At 42.9% G+C, this 12,395-nt stretch overlaps 1 protein-coding gene across 2 annotated transcripts in view; it reads right to left on the bottom strand.

The window, feature by feature from the left end:
- Positions 1–12,395, bottom strand: part of LOC133621257 (copine-4) — a 112,186-nt gene that overhangs the window by 82,895 nt on the left and 16,896 nt on the right. For both annotated transcript variants that reach the window (XM_061983266.2, XM_061983265.1), the window contains exon 2: positions 7,291–7,479. In XM_061983266.2, coding sequence (XP_061839250.1) covers positions 7,291–7,461 — 171 coding nt within the window. In that variant the 5' untranslated portion in view covers positions 7,462–7,479. The remainder of the gene's footprint in view (positions 1–7,290; positions 7,480–12,395) is intronic.

Below are 12,395 nucleotides of genomic sequence, written 5' to 3'. Positions count from 1 at the left end.
ATTGTCACATCAAAACTATGAATGAACACATGTGGAGTTATGTACTTAACAAAATAAAAGGTGAAACAACTGAAAACATATTCTAGTTTCTTCAAAATAGCCACCCTTTGCTCTGATTACTGCTTTGCACACTCTAGGCATTCTCTCCATGAGCTTCAAATGGTTTTCACTTCACAGGTGTGCTTGAAGCTCATTGAGAGAATGCCAAAAGTGTGCAAAGCAGTAATCAGAGAAAAGGGTGGCTATTTTGAAGAAACTAGAATAGAAAACATGTTTTCAGTTATTTCACCTTTTTGTTGTTAAGTACATAACTCCACATGTGTTCATTCAGTCTGGGTGTTTTAGCTACTTCTAAATCACTAATCCTCGTCTCCATGGCGACACATAAAGTAAGTTTCTTACAAGTATTATTATCACTGCAGGACGAGGAATAGCTAAACATGTTTCACTACACACCGTAGGAGGAATGTAAACAAACGCCATGGGTGGATCTACACCTGACATCCACTGTAATGATACTAAATACAAAAGAAGCGTATCTAGTCGATACTACTATGATTACATCAATCAAAATTTTTTTTTCCTTTTTAAAAAATTAATATTATGTTTATAAACTCAGGAAATACATCCCTGGACACATGAGGACTTTGAATATGACCAATGTATGATCCTGGAACTACTTGGTATCGGATCGATACCTAAACTTGTGGTATCATCCAAAACTAATGTAAAGTATCAAAGAAGAGAAGAATAAGTGATTATTACATTTTAACAGAAGTGTAGATAGAACATGTTGAAACAGAAAATAAGCAGATATTAACAGTAAATGAACAATTAATAATCCATTTTTACAGCTTGTCCTTAATAATGTGTACAAAATAATAGGTGTATAAATGACACAATATGTTACTGCATAGACTAATTAGGAGTCTTTGTTTGTTTACTTACTACTAAAAGACAAGTTGTCTAGTATGTTCACTATTTTATTTAAGGACTAAATGTTATGATCCGCTGCCCGGATCATATTTTTGTTTACGTTTTCGAGGCACTTGTGTTTTTTTCCTACTGTGACGACCTGGACGCATGGTGATGCGGGGTTCCGTTCTCCCAGGAATGCAGATCGGGCTTCGGACACAGCGTGCAGGTAAGAAATTATTTATTTAAGAAATAAATTACGTATTTTCCGCACTATTAGCCGCACCTAAAAACCACAAATTTACTCAAAAGCTGACAGTGCGGCTTATAACCCGGTGCGCTTTATATATGGATTAATATTAAGATTCATTTTCATAAAGTTTAGGTCTCGCAACTACGGTAAACAGCCGCCATCTTTTTTCCCCGTAGAAGAGGAAGCGCTTCTTCTTCTACGCCAAGCAACCGCCAAGGTAAGCACCCGCCCCCATAGAAGAGGAAGCGCTTCTTCTTCTACTGTAAGCAACCACCCGCCCGCGTAGAAGAAGAAGAAGCGCGCGGATATTACGTTTCATTTCCTTTGTGTGTTTACATCTGTAAAGACCACAAAATGGCTCCTACTAAGCGACAGGTTTCCGGTTCATGAAAAGACGCAATCTCTCCATCCGCACACGGACTACTATTTCACAGCAACTGCCTAAAGACTTTCAAGAAAAGCTGGCTACTTTCCGTGCATATTGTAAAAACAAGATAGCTGAAAAAAAGATCCGGCCAGAGAACATTATCAACATGGACGAGGTTCCACTGACTTTTGATATTCCTGTGAACCGCACTGTGGATACAACGGGAGCACGTACGGTGAATATTCGCACCACAGGGAATGAGAAGTCGTCCTTCACTGTGGTTCTAGCTTGCCGTGCTAATGGCCAGAAACTTCCACCCATGGTGATATTCAAAAGGAAGACCTTGCCAAAAGAGACCTTTCCAGCCGGCGTCATCATAAAAGCTAACTCGAAGGGATGGATGGATGAAGAAAAGATGAGCGAGTGGTTAAGGGAAGTTTACGCGAAGAGGCCGGGTGGCTTTTTTCACGCAGCTCCGTCCATGTTGATATACGACTCCATGCGCGCCCACATCACGCTGGTTTTTAATATATTATTAAAGTTTGACTGACCTATCTGACTGTTTTTTTGACATTCCTTTAGCGCAGTTAGATGCGGCTTATAACACGGGGCGGCTTATAGGTGGACAAAGTTTTGAAATATGCCGTTCATTGAAGGCGCGGCTTATAACCCAGGGCGCCTTATGGTGCGGAAAATACGGTATACTGGAACAAACAAAAACGTGCTCATAGCACAGAAAGCAAAAACTAAAGGAGCTAGCGTGGGAGCTAGAAGGTAAAAAGGAGTGTAGCGTGGAAGCTAGCAGGTTCAGAGCAGGAAACAAAAGTCGTCATCTGTTGTATTAAAACAAACTAGGAAGCAAGACAGAATGACAGGGAAGGCAGGCTTAAATAATAATGTCAGTGATGACCAACGGGTGCGCGTCGGGAACACACGCGGCAGGTGAAAACAATAAGCAGCCATGGCAACAAACTCAGGTGTACAAACAGGCACCCAAGGAGTCCAAAACTAACAAAAAACACAAGTGCCTCGAAAACGTAAACAAAAATATGATCCGGGCAGCGGATCATAACACTAAATTGCAATAATAAACATATATTTCATGTACCCTAAGATTTTTTGTTAAAATAAAGACAATAATGCCATGTTTTGTGGTCCCTAGAGATGCGCGGTTTGCGGGCACAACCGCGGATTATCCGCGGATCGGGCGGATGAAATTTAAAAAAATTAGATTTTATCCGCGGGTCGGGTCGGGTGGTTGAAATAAAAAAGAATTAGATTTTAAATAGATTCAGGCGGGTGGCAGTTAAACCAATTGGGAAATATATATACATAGTTAAATGTTGTTACCCACATACGAAAAACGAGCAGGCACCTGCAGCATATGCCACAACAGAAGAAGAAAAAAGAAAAGAGATGGACACTTTTACGGAGCGGAGAAGGGACGCCTCGCCGGGGTCCGGGACCGAGGCCCCTTCCCCCGAGAGGGCCCCACCGGGAGCCGTAGCTGAGGCGATCCGCGAGAAGGGCCCGACGCACGTCCAGGGTCACCACCGCGCCCACCGCACCGACACCCCGCCTCGTCCGCCTTCGCCGCGGCCGGCGTCACGCGCAGCAGGTAAGCAGCTTACCTGCCCGCCACCCCCGTGGCCGGGGGCTCGTAACAGGGGTCACTCCGCGCGCAGTGCGCTCACGAAAGGGGTGGGGCTCACCCTGGTTGATATAGACAGCAGGACGGTGGCCATGGAAGTTGGAACCCGCTAAGGAGTGTGTAACAACCCACCTGCCGAATCAACTAGCCCTGAAAATGGATGGCGCTGGAGCGTCGGGCTCATACGCGGCCGTCGCCAGCAGCAAGACGCGCTTTGAGGTGCGCTCAGTGCGGCTCCCATATGACAGCGTGGCACGCGAATGTCTGCACTGCATTGGATCAGTCTCCTTTCTTTAACAGGCAAAAGCTTTATAACCTCACTAATGCCTTGCATCGTCTATATTAGATATATAACAACGGGCGGGTGCGGGCGGATGCGGTTCTGATCAAATGTTACATCGGGTGGATGCCGGATGGTTGACGACTTTCTGATGCGGTTGCGGATGAAATAATTGCCTATCTGCGCATCTCTAGTGGTCCCCTTTATTTAGAAATGTATCGAAAAGTACCGAAAAGTATCAAAATACATTTTCGTACCGGTACCAAAATATTGGTATCGGGACAACACTAGCCTGTACTGTATATTTTGTATTTTGACAGTCGTCTTGGACTCCATGCCACTGGACCCTGACCCGATTCTGTCAAGGATCGTGTGGTGACTGTCTGTGCACCAGTCTCCCCACGTTAAACAAAATCGCGCACAGGCATCCACCATAAAGGGATACACCCCTACCAGGAGGATCGTCATACTCGTTTGAGTGACCGCCGATGATGATGATTTTGGCTACTGTAACATTATACACAGTTGGAACAGTGACACTGTGTTTGAATATAGGAAAATAAAACACTGTACTTTAATCACGTGATTCTTTGGCGTACCACGAGATGGAGCCCGCCTACCACTAGTGGTGCACGTCCCGCAGTTTGAGAATCCCTGTTGAATCACATATTTTACTGTATTAAGCTCTTTTGCACTGTTTGTGTGTGTGTGTGTGTGTGTGTGTGTGTGTGTGTGTGTGTGTGTGTGTGTGTGTGTGTGTGTGCGCGTGTGTGTGTGTGCGCGTGTTTGTCTGTCTTTCCACAGAAGACAAGGTTGTTTTTTCTCCCTTCCCTCCCGCTCTTAAAAAGTTAAGGTGACCATGTATGCTGCAGGTGTCACTTTTTCTCCTTTGATGAAAGAGGAATGACATTCTCCAACTAACAAGGACAAAAGCTCTAAAGCACTTGGCAATGGTTCACAACACAATTTGATTTCTCATTCATTTCAACACTTTGCAAATGTTTGAATGTCTCAGTACACCTTTGCAAATGAGCATAAAAACGAGGGATGGGTACTACCTGGAAATCGATGCTCAGCATTACCAATAATCGATACTTTTATGTGTGTACATTATGTGTTAGTACGGTACTGGTGCCAAAATGTATTTCGATACTTTTCGATACTTTTCTAAATAAAGGGGACCACAAAAAATTTCATTATTGTCTTTATTTTAACAAAAAATCTTAGGGTACATGAAACATATGTTTATTATTGCAATTTAGTCCTTAAATAAAATAGTGAACATACAAGACAACTTGTCTTTTAGTAGTAAGTAAACAAACAAAGACTCCTAATTAGTCGTATGCAGTAACATATTGTGTCTTTTATCATTCTATTATTTTGTCAACATTATGAGGGACAAACTGTAAAAATTAGTTATTAATCCACTTGTTCATTTACTGTTAATATCTGCTTATTTTCTGTTTCAACATGTTCTATCTACACTTCTGTTAAAATGTAATAATCACTTATTCTTCTCTTCTTTGATACTTTACATTAGTTTTGGATGATACCACAAGTTTAGGTATCGATCCGATACCAAGTAGTTACAGGATCATACATTTGTCATGTCTGTATTATCATGTTTTGTTTTAAGTCATGTTTTGTTTAGTTTCTGTCATTTCACTCCCTTGTCTGGTCACCATAGCAACCATTAGTTTTCACCTGTCACGTCACGCACCTGTTTCACGTCTTGAGTCACGCACCTGTTTTCGTTAACCATGTCTGTAGTATTTAAGTTCAGTGTTTTTCAGTTTGTTTTTCTGACGACCTCGCACCCCATACCGCACCACATTTATGCTCTGTCCATTCCTCTATGATCCTGCTTCATGTCCCTTGTCACAGTAAGTTTTGGTTCCATGTTTATAGTCTTTTTGTTTTTTTCATAGTTTATTCTCCGCCACTGTGCGCGCTTTCATTTATTCTTTTTTTGATAAATATAAATAAATCATGTACCTCCATTCCCGTCTCGCCCGTGCCAACTTTCCGTTGCATCCCGGAAAAGCAAACTCCCAAGATCAAGTCCTGACAACATTGGTCATATTCAAAGTCCTCATGCATGTTTAACATTCCTTTCTTTCATGAAGACAATAATATAAGTTGGTGTATTACACTGTAAAAAAAAAATCCTATTTTTTTGGTTAATTTACTCTAAATTTCTACTGTAATTTTTCTTTTTTTTTTTAAATAGTTTAAAAAACTGTAGAATTGAAGACATTATCTGTAAATAAACAATCGGCCTGTTATTTTAAGTAATATGCCAGTAATGACAAACTATGTATATTTATTTTCTTTTTTTTTTACAGAAAAATACCAAATTAATTGTACATAGCATTTTCTGTTTTCTTAAATTACTTTCAAATTCATGTAAAATTACGATATTTTTCCGTAAAACGTTTCATGAAAATTTCTGTAATTATAATGTTTTTGATCATAATTTGGTTTACAATGTTTTACTTTAATGTTATGGTTTTCGTTTGGCAGCCGTAGCTGCCAGTAGATGACCGTTTTTTTACAGATTTCTTTTTTTTACAGTGTACCTGATTCTGATGACTTGCATTTAGTGTTGTAACGATACCAATATTTTAAAATTATTTCGGTACTTTTCAGTACTTTTCTAAATAAAGGGAACCACAAAAAATGGCATTATTGGCTTAATTTAACTAAAAAATCTGAGCGTACATGAAACATATGTTTATTATTGTAATTTAGTCCTTAAATAAAATAGTGAACATACAAGACAACTTGTCTTTTAGTAGTAAGTAAACAAACAAAGACTCCTAATTAGTCTATGCAGTAACATATTGTGTCATTTATACACCTATTATTTTGTCAAAATTATGAAGGACAAGCTGTAAAAAATGATTATTAATCTACTTGTTCATTTACTGTTAATATCTGCTTATTTTCTGTTTCAACATGTTCTATCTACACTTCTGTTAAAATGTAATAATCACTTATTCTTCTCTTCTTTGATACTTTACATTAGTTTTGGATGATACCACACATTTAGGTATCGATGCGATACCAAGTAGTTACAGGATCATACATTGGTCATAATTTAAGTTCTCATGTGTCCAGGGACGTATTTACTGAGTTTATGAATATAATATGAATACAATTTTGTGACGATAAAAAATATTATTGTAATCCTAGTAGTATCGACTAATGGATTAGATTTATATAGCGCTTTTCTAGACACTCAAAGCGCTTCACAGAGAAGCGAGAACCTATCATTCATTTTTACAACTCATTCATTCATCATTCATTCCCCAGTGTGAGCGGCACCGGGGGCAAGGGTGAAGTGTCCTGCCCTAGGACACAACGGCAGTGATTTTGGATAGTAAGAACCTGCAACCCTCAGGTTTCTGGCACGGCCGCTCTACCCACTAGAGCGGCCGAAGTTTCCGACCATAATGTTTTTGGTAGAGTTTGGGTGCTGCACTTTAAGACTGTTTTGCCAATTTTTCTAAAGTTTTGAGAATGTAATTTCTACTTGAACCAAAGCAATTGCGAAAAACTGTAATAAAGTACTTACTGTATGTGATCCTATAGACATCATTGGTGTGATACTAGAAAGGCTGGTTCTTTTGACCAACATGAATTTTGCGAATTTTAAAACGGGATAGTAGAAAACATCTGAATCTGACCTCTACATGAATATTGATAATCTGTCATTTGTCCAACTGTTATATATAAAAAGGGGCCTAATCGAGTGTATTTTGATCTGCAGTATTCAGTACGGTATCAATGCACACTCGCTAATTTCCACCATTACAACATACCTCAAACCACTGGCCGTGCGACTGCATCTTCAGAACCACGCAAGGGTCGGGTTTGGAGAGGGCGTCTCGGTCTGAGATTCCCCGACAGGCCACTCTCAGCTCCACTTTGGTCAGGCACGGAGAGCTGATGAAGCCCAGCGTGGCCTCTGCAGACTCGTAGATATTACTCATGCTGAATACTCAATCACACTGGAAAAAGGAGAGAGAGAGAGAGAGAGAGAGAGAGAGAATGACATACGTGGGAGTGTAATTTTACCAGATAAAGAGACAGATAGACAGATGGATGGATGGACAGAGAGATAGATAGACAGACAGATAGATGGACGGATATATAGATGGATGAACTGACAGATGGATGGACGGATGAATGAATGAAACCAAGAAACAGAACGACAGACATTTGGTCTGTCGGTCAGTCTGTCCTTTCATCCGTCCATCAAGCCGTCGACCTGTCTGTTTGTCAGATAGACAGATAGACTAACTATCTGTCTGTTTTGGGGTCAATGGTTTAATTGGTCGGTCCGTCTGTCGGTCGGTTAGATTGGTCGGTCAGCATATAAACAGATAGACGGATACACAGATGGACAGATGGATGACGGTTGAATGGACCGACAGAAAGACAGAAAGTTGGTCTGTCGGTCAGTCTGTCCTTTCATCTATCCATCAAGCCGTCTACCTTTCTGTTTGACAGACAGATAGTTTGTCTATGTGTCTATCCGACAAACAGACAGGTAGACGGCTTGATGGACGGATGAAAGGACCGACAGAAAGACAGAAAGTTGGTCTGTCGGTCCATTCAACCGTCCATCAAGCCGTCTACCTATCTGTTTGTCAGACAGACAGATAGACAAACTGTCTGTTTGTCAGACAGACAGATAGACAAACTATCTGCCTGTCTTTTGGTCAATGGTTTAATCAGTCGGTCTGCTGGTTGGTCCGTCTGTCAGTCGGCACATCGGTCGGTCAGCATATAAACTGATAGACGGATACACAGATGGATGAATAGATGAACAGACACACAGATAGATAGACGGTTGAATGGACCGACAGAAAGACAGAAAGTTGGTCTGTCGGTCAGTCTGTCCTCTCATTCGTCCATCAAGCCGTCTACCTGTCTGTTTGTCAGATAGACACATATCTGTCGGTCTTTGGGTCAATGGTTTAATCAGTCAGTCCGGTGGTCGGTCCGGTGGTCGGTCTATTGGCCGGTCGGTCAGCATATAAACAGATAGACGGATACACAGATGGATGAATAGACGAACAGACACACAGATAGATAGACGGTTGAATGGACCGACAGAAAGACAGAAAGTTGGTCTGTCGGTCAGTCTGTCCTTTCATCCGTCCATCAAGCCGTTTACCTGTCTGTTTGTCAGATAGACACATAGACAAACTATTTGTCTGTCTTTGGGTCAATGGTTTAATCAGTCAGTCCGTTAGTCGGTCCGTTGGTCGGTCCGTTGGTCGGTCCGTTGGTCGGTCGGTCAGCATATAAACAGATAGACGGATACACAGATGGATGAATAGACGAACAGACACACAGATAGATAGACGGTTGAATGGACCGACAGAAAGACAGAAAGTTGGTCTGTCGGTCAGTCTGTCCTTTCATCCGTCCATCAAGCCGTCTACCTGTCTGTTTGTCAGATAGACACATAGACAAACTATTTGTCTGTCTTTGGGTCAATGGTTTAATCAGTCAGTCTGGTGGTTGGTCCGGTGGTCGGTCCGTTGGTCGGTCCGTTGGTCTGCTGGTCGGTCCGTCTGTCAGTCGGCACATTGGTCGGTCAGCATATAAACAGATAGACGGATACACAGATGGATGAATAGACGAACAGACACACAGATAGATAGACGGTTGAATGGACCGACAGAAAGACAGAAAGTTGGTCTGTCGGTCAGTCTGTCCTTCCATCCGTCCATCAAGCCGTCTACCTGTCTGTTTGTCAGATAGACACATAGACAAACTATTTGTCTGTCTTTGGGTCAATGGTTTAATCAGTCGGTCCGGTGGTCGGTCCGTTGGTCGGTCGGTCAGCATATAAACAGATAGACGGATACACAGATGGACAGATGGATGGATAGACGAACAGACACACAGATAGATAGACGGTTGAATGGACCGACAGAAAGACAGAAAGTTGGTCTGTCGGTCAGTCTGTCCTTTCATTCGTCCATCAAGCCGTCTACCTGTCTGTTTGGCAGATAGACACATATCTGTCTGTCTTTGGGTCAATGGTTTAATCAGTCAGTCCGGTGGTCGGTCCGGTGGTCGGTCTATTGGCCGGTCGGTCAGCATATAAACAGATAGACGGCTACACAGATGGATGAATAGACGAACAGACACACAGATAGATAGACGGTTGAATGGACCGACAGAAAGACAGAAAGTTGGTCTGTCGGTCAGTCTGTCCTTTCATCCGTCCATCAAGCCGTCTACCTGTCTGTTTGTCAGATAGACACATAGACAAACTATTTGTCTGTCTTTGGGTCAATGGTTTAATCAGTCGGTCCGGTGGTCGGTCCGTTGGTCGGTCGGTCAGCATATAAACAGATAGACGGATACACAGATGGACAGATGGATGGATAGACAAACAGACACACAGATAGATAGACGGTTGAATGGACCGACAGAAAGACAGAAAGTTGGTCTGTCGGTCAGTCTGTCCTTTCATCCGTCCATCAAGCCGTCTACCTGTCTGTTTGTCAGATAGACACATAGACACACTATTTGTCTGTCTTTGGGTCAATGGTTTAATCAGTCGGTCCGTTGGTCGGTCCGTTGGTCGGTCCGTTGGTCTGCTGGTCGGTCCATCTGTCAGTCGGCACATTGGTCGGTCAGCATATAAACTGATAGACGGATACACAGATGGATGAATAGACAAACAGACACACAGATAGATAGACGGTTGAATAGACCGACAGAAAGACAGAAAGTTGGTCTGTCGGTCAGTCTGTCCTCTCATTCGTCCATCAAGCCGTCTACCTGTCTGTTTGTCAGATAGACACATATCTGTCTGTCTTTGGGTCAATGTTTAATCAGTCAGTCCGGTGGTCGGTCCGGTGGTCGGTCTATTGGCCGGTCGGTTAGCATATAAACAGATAGACGGATACACAGATGGATGAATAGACGAACAGACACACAGATAGATAGACGGTTGAATGGACCGACAGAAAGACAGAAAGTTGGTCTGTCGGTCAGTCTGTCCTTTCATCTATCCATCAAGCCGTCTACATTTCTGTTTGACAGACAGATAGTTTGTCTATGTGTCTATCCGACAAACAGACAGGTAGACGGCTTGATGGACGGATGAAAGGACCGACAGAAAGACAAAAAGTTGGTGTCGGTCCATTCAACCGTCCATCAAGCCGTCTACCTGTCTGTTTGTCAGACAGACAGATAGACAAACTGTCTGTTTGTCAGACAGACAGATAGACAAACTATCTGTCTGTCTTTGGGTCAATGGTTTAATCAGTCGGTCTGCCGGTCGGTCCGTCTGTCAAGTCGGCACATCGGTCGGTCAGCATATAAACTGATAGACGGATACACAGATGGATGAATAGACGAACAGACACACAGATAGATAGACGGTTGAATGGACCGACAGAAAGACAGAAAGTTGGTCTGTCGGTCAGTCTGTCCTTTCATCCGTCCATCAAGCCGTCTACCTGTCTGTTTGTCAGATAGACACATAGACAAACTATTTGTCTGTCTTTGGGTCAATGGTTTAATCAGTCGGTCCGGTGGTCGGTCCGTTGGTCGGTCGGTCAGCATATAAACAGATAGACGGATACACAGATGGACAGATGGATGGATAGACGAACAGACACACAGATAGATAGACGGTTGAATGGACCGACAGAAAGACAGAAAGTTGGCCTGTCGATCAGTCTGTCCTTTCATTCGTCCATCAAGCCGTCTACCTGTCTGTTTGTCAGATAGACACATATCTGTCTGTCTTTGGGTCAATGGTTTAATCAGTCAGTCCGGTGGTCGGTCCGGTGGTCGGTCCGGTGGTCGGTCTATTGGCCGGTCGGTCAGCATATAAACAGATAGACGGATACACAGATGGATGAATAGACGAACAGACACACAGATAGATGGACGGTTGAATGGACCGACAGAAAGACAGAAAGTTGGTCTGTCGGTCAGTCTGTCCTTTCATCTGTCCATCAAGCCGTCTACCTGTCTGTTCGTCAGATAGACACATAGACAAACTATTTGTCTGTCTTTGGGTCAATGGTTTAATCAGTCGGTCCGTTGGTCGGTCCGTTGGTCGGTCCGTTGGTCGGTCCGTTGGTCTGCTGGTCGGTCCGTCTGTCAGTCGGCACATCGGTCGGTCAGCATATAAACTGATAGACGGATACACAGATTGATGAATAGACGAACAGACACACAGATAGATAGACGGTTGAATGGACCGACAGAAAGACAGAAAGTTGGTCTGTCGGTCAGTCTGTCCTCTCATTCGTCCATCAAGCCGTCTACCTGTCTGTTTGTCAGATAGACACATATCTGTCTGTCTTTGGGTCAATGGTTTAATCAGTCAGTCCGGTGGTCGGTCCGGTGGTCGGTCTATTGGCCGGTCGGTTAGCATATAAACAGATAGACGGATACACAGATGGATGAATAGACGAACAGACACACAGATAGATAGACGGTTGAATGGACCGACAGAAAGACAGAAAGTTGGTCTGTCGGTCAGTCTGTCCTTTCATCTATCCATCAAGCCGTCTACATTTCTGTTTGACAGACAGATAGTTTGTCTATGTGTCTATCCGACAAACAGACAGGTAGACGGCTTGATGGACGGATGAAAGGACCGACAGAAAGACAAAAAGTTGGTGTCGGTCCATTCAACCGTCCATCAAGCCGTCTACCTGTCTGTTTGTCAGACAGACAGATAGACAAACTGTCTGTTTGTCAGACAGACAGATAGACAAACTATCTGTCTGTCTTTGGGTCAATGGTTTAATCAGTCGGTCTGCCGGTCGGTCCGTCTGTCAAGTCGGCACATCGGTCGGTCAGCATATAAACTGATAGACGGATACACAGATGGATGAATAGACGAACAGACACACAGATAGATAGACGGTTGAATGGA

The sequence above is a fragment of the Nerophis lumbriciformis genome, linkage group LG21, assembly GCF_033978685.3.
Source record: "Nerophis lumbriciformis linkage group LG21, RoL_Nlum_v2.1, whole genome shotgun sequence".
Lineage (NCBI taxonomy): Eukaryota > Metazoa > Chordata > Actinopteri > Syngnathiformes > Syngnathidae > Nerophis > Nerophis lumbriciformis.
Note: the sequence above shows the minus strand (reverse complement) of the source record. Positions and strands in the feature narration are given on the sequence as shown.